Source organism: Nakaseomyces bracarensis (assembly GCF_045282275.1).
Source record: "Nakaseomyces bracarensis strain CBM3 chromosome Unknown Scaff6_1, whole genome shotgun sequence".
In the NCBI taxonomy this organism is placed as follows: domain Eukaryota; kingdom Fungi; phylum Ascomycota; class Saccharomycetes; order Saccharomycetales; family Saccharomycetaceae; genus Nakaseomyces; species Nakaseomyces bracarensis.
This window is the reverse complement of record NW_027263967.1, coordinates 461,168-474,594: the sequence shown is the minus strand read 5'-3', so window position 1 is coordinate 474,594 and position 13,427 is coordinate 461,168. Positions and strand designations below refer to the sequence as shown.

At 39.0% G+C, this 13,427-nt stretch overlaps 9 protein-coding genes across 9 annotated transcripts; 6 read left to right on the top strand and 3 right to left on the bottom strand.

The window, feature by feature from the left end:
- Window positions 1-361: 361 nt before the first annotated feature.
- Window positions 362-3,712, top strand: GRR1 (SCF ubiquitin ligase complex subunit GRR1; the record flags this gene model as incomplete). The annotated part of the gene is made up of 1 exon (XM_071051598.1): window positions 362-3,712. One exon carries the CDS (start codon window positions 362-364, stop codon window positions 3,710-3,712), a length of 3,351 nt encoding a protein of 1,116 aa, XP_070907627.1.
- A 776-nt stretch (window positions 3,713-4,488) lies between these two features.
- Window positions 4,489-6,252, bottom strand: BIR1 (survivin; the record flags this gene model as incomplete). The annotated part of the gene is made up of 1 exon (XM_071051597.1): window positions 4,489-6,252. One exon carries the CDS (start codon window positions 6,250-6,252, stop codon window positions 4,489-4,491), a length of 1,764 nt encoding a protein of 587 aa, XP_070907626.1.
- A 269-nt stretch (window positions 6,253-6,521) lies between these two features.
- Window positions 6,522-7,409, top strand: EMC2 (Emc2p; the record flags this gene model as incomplete). Its single annotated transcript, XM_071051596.1, has 1 exon — window positions 6,522-7,409. One exon carries the CDS (start codon window positions 6,522-6,524, stop codon window positions 7,407-7,409), a length of 888 nt encoding a protein of 295 aa, XP_070907625.1.
- A 174-nt stretch (window positions 7,410-7,583) lies between these two features.
- On the bottom strand, window positions 7,584-7,853 carry STE18 (Ste18p; the record flags this gene model as incomplete). The annotated part of the gene is made up of 1 exon (XM_071051595.1): window positions 7,584-7,853. The coding sequence occupies one exon, from the start codon at window positions 7,851-7,853 to the stop codon at window positions 7,584-7,586; it is 270 nt and encodes an 89-aa protein (XP_070907624.1).
- A 572-nt stretch (window positions 7,854-8,425) lies between these two features.
- Window positions 8,426-8,743, top strand: TMH11 (Tmh11p; the record flags this gene model as incomplete). The annotated part of the gene is made up of 1 exon (XM_071051594.1): window positions 8,426-8,743. One exon carries the CDS (start codon window positions 8,426-8,428, stop codon window positions 8,741-8,743), a length of 318 nt encoding a protein of 105 aa, XP_070907623.1.
- Window positions 8,744-8,936: 193 nt separating this feature from the next.
- Window positions 8,937-10,442, bottom strand: RNJ42_01428 (uncharacterized protein; the record flags this gene model as incomplete). The annotated part of the gene is made up of 1 exon (XM_071051593.1): window positions 8,937-10,442. One exon carries the CDS (start codon window positions 10,440-10,442, stop codon window positions 8,937-8,939), a length of 1,506 nt encoding a protein of 501 aa, XP_070907622.1.
- A 79-nt stretch (window positions 10,443-10,521) lies between these two features.
- ACF4 (Acf4p) lies at window positions 10,522-11,511 on the top strand (the record flags this gene model as incomplete). The annotated part of the gene is made up of 1 exon (XM_071051592.1): window positions 10,522-11,511. The coding sequence occupies one exon, from the start codon at window positions 10,522-10,524 to the stop codon at window positions 11,509-11,511; it is 990 nt and encodes a 329-aa protein (XP_070907621.1).
- A 353-nt stretch (window positions 11,512-11,864) lies between these two features.
- Window positions 11,865-12,140, top strand: EAF6 (Eaf6p; the record flags this gene model as incomplete). The annotated part of the gene is made up of 1 exon (XM_071051591.1): window positions 11,865-12,140. One exon carries the CDS (start codon window positions 11,865-11,867, stop codon window positions 12,138-12,140), a length of 276 nt encoding a protein of 91 aa, XP_070907620.1.
- A 96-nt stretch (window positions 12,141-12,236) lies between these two features.
- AIM24 (Aim24p) lies at window positions 12,237-13,349 on the top strand (the record flags this gene model as incomplete). Its single annotated transcript, XM_071051590.1, has 1 exon — window positions 12,237-13,349. The coding sequence occupies one exon, from the start codon at window positions 12,237-12,239 to the stop codon at window positions 13,347-13,349; it is 1,113 nt and encodes a 370-aa protein (XP_070907619.1).
- Between the last annotated feature and the right edge of the window lie 78 nt (window positions 13,350-13,427).

Genomic DNA, 13,427 nt, shown 5'->3' with positions numbered 1-13,427 from the left:
CAAGCTGGAATTTTAACAGTTAAAACAATAGGTAATAGTAATATTCAGGAATATCGACTTGAAAAGCTAGAAAAATAAAAGGTATCTTGTCCGATTTGATTAGTTTTACTAGCCCTTTATTTTTAGGAATCTTTTTTTGTGTGACGGTAATTAAAAGTTGAGATAAAAATAGCATTTGCCATTTCTGAGAACTATTTAATTACGATTTAGTATTGGCAAAGTTGGAATTACAGCTCTGGGTAAGACCAACCGAAAAAACTCTAATATAATAATAAATTATTAGTCACTTATAGACATTGTGGCGTGTTCTTTTTATAGCAAGGGAGATCATCAAATAACTAAAAAAAAAAATTAAAACAATATGGAAAGTAATAGACAAGATGGACAAACTCCGAGGGGTTTATGGTTAAATTATGATGGGGAGATAGTACGAGATTTAAATATGGATAGTAATATGGATGTGGACACGCAGATGCCTGGGGTTGATTTGGAAAATAGAAGGGATAATGAAAACCATAGGGCTCATAGCAACACCAGTCTTAATCAGAGTATCTCTGTCTCTGAAATGCTCCAACCATATATTGTTAATGATGATAATCATGACGGAAATGATACATTCCCATTGGATGGTAACACAGGTGTAGCGATGGACAGAAGTAATCCCGATAGTGTAGAAAGTAGTAGAGGAGGAGTAATACCGGATGGTGAAAGCTTCCTGAATATGAATAATGTTGATATTATAGATTATAACGCACCCGCAAAGATCTTCGGTGATATGGATATTAACAGGCTCTTTTACGATCAGAATCTTTCCAGTCTTCAAGCAGAGGACATTATAAAGTTGCATAATTTTAAAGAAGTTGTCCATAAGAAAATAGAAAACTTTGTTAAAGTAATACAGAAAAGAAGGGAACGTATATTAAAAGAGATAGATTTGGGAAATAAACGTTTACAAGGGGTTGATGTCGAAAACTCTGCAGGTGCTATGGCTTATCTTAATAAATTACAAAGAATCAGAATAAGTGCTCTGAAGTCGGAAACCATGGAATTACAGAATATTAGAGTTCAGATCGTAAGTATTATTGATGAATACAAAAAGGCTATGGCTGAATATACAAGATTATTGGAAGAAGGTAGAAATGCTGCTAATCCAACTCCCTATTTCCAAAGATGGATAGAATCCTTAAACCCAGATGAAAGTTCTGGTCTAAATAAGGAATTGAATGAATTACAAAACTATTCAAGACAAATGACCTCTAGGAACGACCTCTCTAGGGTAAACTTCCATGTAAATAATCAGCAAAAAACTTTATTTCCTCTTCGTTCTTTACCTTCTGAAATTTTACACTTGGTGTTAGATAAAATTACTTCCAAGGCAGATATCGTTAACTATTTAAGAGTGTGCAAACTATGGGCGCTATTAATAGTAAAAATTATCTATTATCGTCCACATATTAATAAGAAGCACCAACTAGAACTATTTATGAGAACAATGAGGTTAAAAAGGGAAGATACAGTTTTTGATTATAGAACAATGATAAAAAGACTTAACTTCTCGTTCGTTGGTGACTATCTACATGATGAAGAATTATACAGTTTCGTTGGTTGTCAAAATCTTGAAAGATTAACATTGGTTTTTTGTAAACACATTACAAGCGCACCTGTTGCTGCTGTACTAAATGGATGTAAGTTTCTCCAAAGTGTCGATATTACGGGAATAAAAGAAATATCCGATAATGTATTTGATACTTTAGCAGAAAGTTGTAAACGTGTTCAGGGATTTTATGTTCCCCAGGCAAAAATGGTATCATATAATTCTCTGAGTAACTTCATATCAAATGCCCCAATGCTGAAGAGAATAAAAGTAACTGCCAATAACAATATGAATGATGATCTAGTAGAATTATTGGCTGAAAAATGCCCGCTTCTAGTTGAAGTTGATATAACTCTAACTGCCAATGTTCATGACTCAAGTCTGATAAAATTATTCATGAAATTAACCCAACTTAGAGAATTTAGGATTACACATAATGCCAATGTCACTGATAGATTCTTCCTGGAACTATCAAAAAATGTGAACCAGCTTCCCTCATTAAGACTATTAGACCTTTCAGGCTGTGAAAATATAACAGATAAGACCATTGAACGCGTTGTGAAACTAGCACCAAAGCTGAGAAACATATTTCTGGGTAAATGTAGTCGAATTACCGATCTGTCGTTGGTACATTTATCTATTTTAGGAAAGAACCTACAGACGGTACATTTCGGGCACTGTTTTAATATCACAGATAGAGGGGTACGTTCATTGGTAAAAGCTTGTCCCCGTATACAGTACGTTGATTTTGCCTGCTGCACAAACTTGACTAACCATACTCTTTATGAATTATCTTATTTGAGTAGACTGAAAAGAATTGGATTAGTTAAATGCTCACAGATGACTGATGATGGCCTTCTTAATATGATTGCTTTGCGCGGTAGGAATGATACATTAGAAAGGGTCCATCTCTCATACTGTTCAAATCTCACGATATACCCGATATATGAACTCCTAATGGCTTGTCCAAGATTATCGCATTTATCCCTAACAGCTGTTCCATCATTTTTAAGGCCCGATATAACGGCTTTTTGTCGTCCAGCTCCCTCAGATTTCAGTGATAATCAAAGACAGATCTTCTGTGTTTTTTCTGGGAAGGGAGTACATAAACTGCGTCATTATCTGATGAGTTTAACAACGCCGACAGATGGTCCACAAATTGATGTAGGTGATACATTAGAGCAGTATGTTATATCGAAGCATCTTCTCCGCCCTGGTGAATATCTCAATGATGGTATACGTAGAATAACTAGTGAATTGAACCAAGACTCTGCTGCAATTCTAGCAGCAACCGGTTTAAATCAAATGAACGGTATGAACAGTGATTTTCCATTCCAAAATATAGACTTTGAAAGATTGGATCAGGTATTTAATTGGATTGAGATGCCTTTTGATAACGTAAAGATGTCTGATGTAGAAATCCAAGATCTATTATCGCAGGTTGATAAAGATTTCTGTGATGATCCATTTGATGAAGACTACAATACAAGAGACTCTGTTGTTGCACCGGGTGCAAATACCGGTTTGAATAGCGAGTTGTGTCATATCGTTAAAAAATTCCATAGGCTTGATGATCAAATATGTGACTTCGAGGTTAATGTGTCCAGTTTAGCAAGGGTTCAGTTTCAATTTACCGGTTTCTTGCTTCATGAAATGGCTCAAGCATACATGAATATGGTTGAAATTAATAGACAGATATGGCACATACAAAAAACAAATCTAGAATCCGGTGTTGAATCGGATTTAAAAGCTATTGTGATATGGAGGATGCTATTTGTTGATAAATTTGCAGCATTACTATTAAAATATCAGGTTTCAACAGTGGTATTGCGTTTGTATCTCAAGGATAGTATCACTCTATTGACAAGACAGAGAGAGTTATTCTTAGCACATCAAAGAACGCCTTGGAATCCTACAATTGTTGAAGAAACTCCAGACTCGAATTATTGGCAATTGGTAGGCGATCGAATTCAACTACTACCTGAACAAATGCGTACAATACAGTTTGGACTGAGAAACCCACAAGGACCTAATAGACAGCAACAAAATGAAGGAGAGTCGCAGAATGAGGAACGTTCAGAAACTCCAGATGATGATGTGATAATAGAGGATTTTTAAATATTTATGCATAGAAAAAGACTAAGTATTATATAATTTACTATTTAAAAAATGTGGGTATAAAATATTCGAAGGCGGTAATGTTACAGTATTGTATTTCTTTTTATCAGTCATGAATTTTAAAATTCTTGTATTTGCATTAGACATCCAAACTTTTATATATTTCTACTAGTTCCTCGTCAGTGGCAGTATTTTCGATATACTGCTTCTGCACTTCAATCGTCTTAGATATCAATGATAGTTTTTTCTGAACAGATTTCCGGAAATCTACCTTAACTTTAGTGACTTTATCCAATATCCATGTTTGGAAGTTCATGCTTAATTCATTTGCAGGGATTTGTTTCACGAAATTTTCAACTTCACCATCGATATCGTTCTCTAATGTGCAATCATTACGGTTAATGTAGACGAGAAGGTCATGAAAAAACTTTTTTATAGTTTTTGTATCATTATCTATAGCCAGTAAACCAGTATACACTTTTGAGGCTGAAATGGAAGGATTAGATCGATGGTCATGGCTGCTTAAGGAGGTAGGTTCCTTTTGAGCTAATTTGTTAATGGTAATGTCTTCAATATTAGTATTCGATCTGTGAGTTGTTTGTAATGGAGAGTCACCTAAAGGTATTGAGAATTCTCTTCCAGATTTAGTACTTGAAATAGTTTTCTTGTCTGGTTTCAGAGGCGTACCCATTTCCACATTAGATATGTTAATCTCTGACAAATATCCATTAGATTCGTTATTAATTGTATCGTAAACATTTAATATAACTGCATCTTTAGAGTTGCCTAAGCCTAAGCTTATGTTGTGCTTTCTTTTCTTCGGAAACAGTCGCATTTAAATGGTTTCTATCTCTGTCCTCTGGAGAAGCAGAATGTTTTTCATATCTGTCTTTATTATTAGATTCGTCATTACTTTTATTAATAGTGTCTGTTTTATCGATATTATTTTTAGCCGTTGTATTATTAACGATACCCAATGTATCATTATTACTACCCATAGAATTATTTTCAGATACAATGCTTGTAATAGGTGATGGTATGACACTAGATTGAGGGGTGTCTAACTCAGATGATTCGTCAGCTGAGTAGATAGGACTATTATATTCGTTATTCCGTAGATCTTGACCGTTTTCCTTCCCAAGGACTGGCGTTCTCAATTGATTATTACTACCTGAGGACCGTGGGAATTCATGAGAAATATTTTCAGGTGTTGCTTTCTGTACAATATTCGATTGTTCTTTAGAGGGAGCTGGTGTTGAACTTTGGGGTCTTATTTTCAAAGGAGAACTTTGAGGAGTGTCACCTATCGATTTTCTGACTGAGTCAAGTCGTATTGGAGATTGTAATTCCAATGGGATTGAGGGCTGAGGAATATCGAATACACTACCTTGTACACTAAATCCTACATCATCAATACTATCATCCAGTAAAATATTTTTTCTTGATTTATCTCTTTTCCTATTGTAATGATCTTCAAAATTGATAAAAGGTACTTTTTCCTCGTGAGAATCTGAATCAACTGTAGCATTAAATGAATTATTCAACTCTTTAATATGAACTGGTGATAGCTTTTTAAGTTTTCTGACTTTTTTTGGGGGTTCCTGTGTATCTGGTTTTAGATCCGGATCAGATTCGCTATTTAGTTGTTTTTTCTTTTGTGTTTTTGAATTGGGAATAGTGTTCTCACTATGTGGGTCTGAATTATCCTCAGAGATACTATAGTGTGACGTGCTGTTATATGATGGATCCTGGTTATCCTCGTGTATCTCTTCTAAAGAGCTTTCATTTTCCAAAGAGATTTCGTCGAACTTGTCATCCTCGGCAACATCTCTTTTATTCACTTCCCCTGGTATATCGTCTAGCAAAATCTTGTATAATTCAGGTTTTTGTTTTTTGTAACAATCAAAGAAATAGCACTGATTGTCTTTGCATTGCTGAAAATGATTTTTAAGAGCATCTATCTCAGGATCGATATATATCAGGCACTGCGAATACGGACAGAAACAAGTTCCGTTGTTTGGTTGACTTGGTGTAGACATATTTTGAAAATTCGTCAGGGAGATGTTGTACTCAATCAAGCCAGCTTGACTAAATACTTCAGTGTTACTGTTATGCCGTCCAGAGCCGAATGTTAACCGTGAGTACGAGAGAAAACCCTCACCTAAAGGATCGTTAAACGTCCGCACCGCAGACCATTTGATTACCTTCTTCTCCCGGTATTTAAGGATCAAAGTAGTATTCTCACACCCAGTGCCCTCATTATGCGCTGTAAGTATGTTATACACCGTCTCCAGCTTCCGTTTCCGCTTCGACCTGTGGCTCTGCAAATCTCCAGTGACTCTCCCACAGTATATACACCCAACAGAATCCCGTTGAATCGCACCAGTCGTGGCATCTTGCCGCGGACTATAGTAAAACCCAGCAATGGCTAGTAAATCATCGGGAATAGCAGTGTAACGCCATCTAACTCGCTTCCCAGCAACCTCTTGCTGCTCTTGAAACGTCTGCAGTCTCGCACTGAGCAGTCTCATCCGATCCATTTCTTTCCCCAATATGATTTATCTAAACTTACAGCTTAAAAATAAGTAGGTTATCTCAATGATACGTCTTGAAACAGCTGCTTTTTATCGCATTACGTCGTCATCGCCATTTCTCTCTGTTTACAGTTTTTTTATGAAATTTTGGTATTCGGGGATGAGGCCTTTAAGAAAGTGAAAGTTGGGCCTTTGGTCCTTTGTCCATATCAAAAGAGGTTGCAACCTAACTTGAAACCGAGGACGATCAGCACCGTTGAACAAGAAAGATAGTTATGAGAGATCTGGGTCGTGAGAGGTTGCTTAGTGTTATGACCACTAAGGTCTACACGCAGTTCGATGCTGAGGAGTTGGTGGACCTATATAATGAGCTGGTGCTGCGGATGGGGTCGATTGAGCGGTCTAGAGAGGCCAATGATGTCTCTCTTGTTGAGATGTACTTCTTTGTGTGCTGTTTTCTTGGTCGGGACCAGGAGGCTGATCTTGTGTTCAAGAGACTCAGGGACAGGTTTGGTGACAGTTCGCCACGGATCCGTGTGATGAAGGCTACATTGTTGGAGATTAATGAGAATGATGGAGCTGCAATGGGTTACCTGGAGAACTTGTTGAGAGGGATGGAGTATGATGCCGACAGCACCAGCTACCTAATGCTATCCAAGAAGCTGTTGTCGATCAAGTTGCGGAATAACAAGAAGAATGAGGTGCAGATGTTGAAGGATACACTTGCGGTCATTGAGAAGTTTCCTTTGGATCCCGAGCTACAATGGATGTGTGCTGAATTATATGCCTCGAGTGGAGAGCTAACCAAAGCTGCTTTCTGTATTGAGGAAGTCATCCTCGCTATGCCGTTCAACTACGTTGCATTTGCCAGGTTAGCTGAGTTACATTACTACAGGTACCTTCGTGAGTTTGGTGACAAGAACTCAAAGAAAAGGAAAGAGGGTCTACCACTACTAGAACGTGCTTTGCAGAACGCTCTGAGAAGCGTCGAGCTCAGTGAGTTGTTCCTAAAAGGCTGGACCCTTGTTGCGACAATAAGCAAAGAGCTGGAGAACAAATCACAACTTCTGGCCATGTCCAAGAGCAAGCTAGAAGAGATTAGTGATGTCTCCAACCCAAATGACTCTAGAATTGCGAAGAAGTTCTTACAGAAACTATTCTAAGTGAAAACTGAAGAAGAAAACATAAGCCTTAAAGGGTATATCTATGTATTATGAAAGCAATTGGGTTTTTTTGTATTTAGAAAGCAAACATATAGTAATAATAAAATAAAGTAAAGTAAAATTCTAGTATATTATTTAGCATTTAAATTCTTTTTATTCTGTTATAATTATTTATTACATGATAATACAGCATGTATTTACATCTTGCTGACCAGCAGCAGTCATTGCATCCCTAAAATGGTTAGTTCCTCGCGGTGGATAGCCCCAGAGCTCAGGCAACGCATAGTCTTTCTTTCTAGTGGTGTAATTGATCAAGCTCAGGCACGCATTCGATGCAGTGATCCTGTCCCGTTGCAGTTCAGATCTGAGCTTGTCGTTGAGTTCATTGATCCGCTTCAACTTCAATTGATTGATCTTCAAATCGAGCTGCTGTTGCGAATCCATTATTCAACCATTATATTAATTCTTATAACATTGAGATTACATCAAGAACAAAAGAGAGGTCATGAAGTATAGAATATATAACTATATATAAGAGAGAGAAAGAGATGGGGATCATTTACTAGAGTGAAATACCAAGAACAGAAGTCATGAAATAGAGGGACGGGTAAAGGAAAGGACTTGGCTACAAGATCGGTGATTAATTTATATATCTTGCATTAAAGTAGATAAATCCACTAGAGTTGTGGCTATGTCAAATTTGAGACCTCAAAACAGGTTGCTTACCACGAGTCACGTTTGAGTGGTAAGGTCTAAAGAGCAAACAAACGCCTGTGGGTGGGTTTGGATGAGAGACCTCTTGCAGTAGGGGTGTATGATGGATGAGGAAGAGTATATAAAAAATGGATATTCCCCCAAGGATTTAGATTATATAAGTGCAAGTAGGTACTACAAAAAAAAAAATAGGAGAGCTTATACTTTACTTCGATTTGTGGTACAGTTTGTTTATTATAAATTCACTTATCCCTTAAAATTCACCCACTAAAAGTAAGGTAAATAAGAAAAATATTAAACTAATGGAACACCCAGCATACACATTAAGTGCTTTGACCACCGTCGGTGGTATCATCGGCTACATGAGAAAGAAGTCTATTCCCTCTCTCGTTGCCGGTTTGGCCTTTGGTAGTGTTTACGCTATCTCCGGATACCTGTTGCATATGAACAGAGACTACGGATTGGAGCTTGCACTTGGTACTTCTGTTGCATTGGCTGCTAGTGGGATTTTCCGTGGTGCTCTAAGTGTCCCATTGAAACCAGTACCAGCTATACTAGCTCTATGTGGTACTACTGGTACCGTCTATTACTTCCGTAAGTACAAGGAATTCTACCCATAAAAATGTCAATCCATCTAAAAATATACATATATTCAATATTTGTTTATGTAAATAACAAGAATAATTGCTGCAATGAGAACAGTTATGCTCACATTTCATAAGTAATTGCCGACTTATAATAAATAAAATCATTTAATTCTAAAAAAAAAATATGCAAAGTACTAAAATTATACGACTTGTACTGTGTCCCAGTTTAATTTGTTGGAAATGGGTCCTTCTTACTCAACACCATGCAACGCTGGCTATGAGAGAGGTATCCCTTTATCTTACCATTGCTGATTAGGTTGGCGATTCTGCACTCCAATTCATCGAGTAGGTCCTCATTTTTCTTCTGTATCTTGCGTTTATTGGTGGTTGTGGTCATATCTTCGTTATCTTGGACTCTGAAGTGGATCTTGTAGCTCGCCGCTACCAATTCCAAGGGCAGTATACTCTTCTTATCATTGACTTGGAAACAAATTTTAATGAGTCTTAATAAGACCAGCTCCTTAATGAGGAGCATAGCAGAGTACGTGCCATCTACCAAATATGTCATGGCGTGATCTCTTATCAGATTGTCAAATACAATTGTATCACCGTTCTTGTAGCATTGACTCATAACTTTGCTGTCGTAAGCACCACCATCATCATTCCCGGGTATATTAATTCGAACGAGTTTATTTGGCACAGCAAGCATGGTGAATTGTGAATACAAGTGTGCAATTCTTTTGAACCATTGTGCCGTAACATATTTTTTGGGATATTCTTCTACACACGCTTTCAGATGCTTATGGGCGTTCTGGAACTGGAAAAGATAACAACCGTAATACTCCCCTACGAAATAGTTAAAGATTACACGCTGACTCCTGTGCCTATTCAGCAATTTATTCTTGTACAGACGGTCTATGTCTGTCATTCCAGTACTCTCCAACACTTTAATTAGGTTTTTCATCATATCCCTGTTCTTCAACATCTTATACAACATCATCTCTAGGTTGGAAAAGAGAATGCACCCACTCCTCTTGTTCTCTTTCATATCAGGATTCTTATCATTCAGACAGATCATGAAACTCCTATGTATCACACGGATACACTCCTCCCATAACTGCTTCTTCGTATCTAACTGCATATACTTACCCATATCCCTGATAAAGCTAGTGACATCCCGGCACACTACATACACGGGATACACCAGCCATGAACTATCATCATTGCGCTCTAGTATCTTGTTTAGAACCCGTAACTCCTCAGTGAGTACACTAAAAACATCACGTACTTTCTGGTACACTTTCTTCTGCTTGTTCCGCCTCAGCACTTCTTCCTCCCCAAGGGATCGTAATATACTTATCTCATCCTTTAACTTCAAAGACAGGACAATATCATAAAGCTGATTGGCATCACCAAGGTGGGACAACTTGGGTTGTTGTCCAGACAAAATCACCGCTGTGGAGCTGTCAGTAGGCCCATCACTCAGTTTAAACCCCGCGAACTTCAGAAACTCAGCTGAGTACTGTTTCCTCTCAAAGCAATCAACAAACGAACTGTAATTCATCGCCAGTGTACAAGCTACTTCTGGGTCTCTACAGTACGACTCTGCCATTAGATCAAGAGGGCCTTCAGTCTTCTCATCATTGAAATTTTTCAAATATTTTAAAATGTCTTCGGGCTGTTTAGGCCCTTGAAAGCAACATACGCTCAATGAAGATGTTTGACTACACATATAGGCTGGCTTGATTTACACTACTTTTTGGTTGTTCTGAGCTATTTTGAATCCTACACTGACCTATCACGATCTAAGAATGGCTGAGCGTATGGTAAGCAACCCAATTGAGTTGCAGAAGTTGTCGTTGGTAGACAGGCAAAAACAGCGGAGCAATGATGCTAAGGAGTCTGTTCTAACTAAGAGTACAGGAGCTACTAATACTAAAACGAATGCTAATGCTGGTGTTAATTCTGATGGTAATGAAACTACAACTAACGCAGGGGAAGATACTCCTAAACATAGGACGAGGCCTGTGGTCCCGATAGCAAGTCCACGAAAGTCAGCTGAGCCGGTACCTGAGTTGCCCGCTGATGATGAGCATAGTGAGTTACTGAAATTAGCTTCGAAACAGCGGGAGATATTTGAGTTGGAACAGAAGTTGAAGCAAGCCAAGTTGGAATTGAAACAGATGGAGGAAGATGTGGGTCGCAGACTCGGACTCACAAATGGTTCCCAGCAGGAAGGTTTGAAGAGCATGCTGCAAAAACGTTTAGAAGAGGTCAATAGATCACCCAATGTTATAAGGACCAAGAAATCTGTCAGTAATTTGATACAACGTGGGAATGCCCTGCTAGGTGACTCACAACCACCGGTTCCAAGTCGCCAAGGGAACAATTACAACCCTGGACACCATGAAAACGGCCCATATCGCTCTACAAATGACCGCACAGGCCAGCAAAAACAGCAAAGCTCTCAGCAACCTCATTTACCTCCAAGACAACCTCCACGCCCGCAGGGTCACTCGCAACACGTACAGTCGCAACCTAGCCGCCCGGTACAGACCCGTCCCCCACGCGACGGAGAACAAAAAAGAAGACCGCAGTCCTCATTCTTCAACAAGATTATTGACAAGTTCCACGAGATGAACCAGGAGGAGGCAGACTTCGATAGCCACAGGGACGCCCGAAAGGACAAGTACTACATCGGTGAGGCCTACGGCTACGACGACGAGATCGAGGACGAAGACGAACCCGGAGAACCACTAGAACACATCAACGATATGCCAACAACCTTGTTTAAACGCTGAACAAAAGCGGTGTTCCCCGCAAAGCCAAAGCTTTATTGTTAACCACTATATTGTTATTATATCTATGTATATGCATCACATGATGCTAGTGTAAAATGATATTCTTACTTAAAAACAGAAAATTTCCACTCGCCCAGAGCAGCGCCTCCACTGCCCATTGTTAATATAATAGCAGTAGTTTTTAGCGATAGTGTATAGCAACGGTGAATTAACAAGAGCCAATAAACGGTACCAAGGGGTCTTTTATCTAGTGTATTCTTATTTGCTCTCCCCCTTCAATACGAATAGAACGAGACAGCCTTCTTTCTCTTATAAATAATATATAGTACGTACTTCGTTTTACGGATTGTCCAATGGAACAACAGTATCGGGAGTTGAAGCAAGAGCTCAAGCAACTCATCGAGGACCGCAAGGTACAAGAGGACAGGCTTGACCAGTTGCAACAGGAGATATACGACAAGGAGACGGAGTACTTTGATCTCGGTGGAGCCACGTCGAAGAGTTACCACAACATCCTGCGCGGGTTCGACGGGATGAATAGGAATTCCGGGAACTCGAACAACGGCAGCGGAGACAGGATCTTCTCGCTGAGCAGTGCTAGCTACGTGAAGCAAGAGCAGAATACATAAGAGACGAAGGATGGGGGGAAGTAATGTATATAATGCACCTTTATTTAATACTATATATATATAAAGTAATACAGTAATTTATAAACTGCAAAGAAGATGTTGAAGAAAGGTATAGAAGTGTTGGGGAGGAATTCGTTGGCGATGGTGCCGTTGGAGCCGTCGGTTCCTGTATATGTCAGGAAGGGCTGTCTTGTGTCATTGAGGCGGGTGGAGCAAGTTGTCAATGTAGGTGAGTCTAGAGCAGTGTTGTCACATCGATGGGTGAACTTTTGGAGTAACTTGGCAAGGTTTAGGTCCTGGAACGTATCGTTATACCACACGGTCAATGTCACTGGTAAGAATCAAGCAGCTCTCGTAGCTCCCAATGTGGCCAGTAGATCCTTGCTGGTTACTGTACTGAAGTTGTTGGCTAATATACTTGCCAAGGATCGCAAAGGTATCACTGTTACCAGTCCTACCAGGACGGTGTATCCCTTAGAATTGGATGGTACTCAAGATTGGGATGTGTGGGGCCGTGATTCGATTATAGCATTCGAGGGCAACGAGAGTCTTTCAGTGAAACCCGCACCTCTAACTAAATCGATATTCGGAAGTCGTAAAAATTACCAGGTTATCACTGGTCGTGGTAATGCTATTTTGAGTGGATATGGTAATGTGTATGCCATCGATTTAAACACTGCAGAGGATGATGTAGTTATCAACACTCAGAACGTGCTGGCTGTGTCAGGAACAAGTCAATTGGATATAAGTAACGCTATAAGCGAAAACCCGTTCTTGATATCATACAAGGATAGTACTGTATTAACTGATTTTACACCAAATTTGGAATCTGTTGAGAAGCAATCTTCTTCTGCTAAGGCCAAAGACCAAGTGCTTGGCTTTACTAAGGGTGTCTGCAACTGGATAAGTTTTGTTTACAAAAAGACAGTTATTTACAGCAATAATAATGGTCAAAACATTGCATCCCCCGCATTTGTACGTATCCAGGGACCAAGAACTGTTATTATGCAAACCTCGCATGAGACCAACAGACCAGTAAGTGTTAGTACGGTTGATATCATACCTAGGACTATTGAGCATTCTATCCCAGAGGCTGATGATAAACAAGAAGAGAAGGCTACCGGATATTTCAGTTATGCAGAGGTAGGGGCAGATGGGAAGGTGAGGTTCAGAAGCGTATCAGACTTTTCAGAATCTATTAATGGTTGAAAAAGCTACATTTCCCATCTAAAAAAGGATCACAATATATTTATACATATTCATTCCCGCAGTAACAGCTTGTATTAG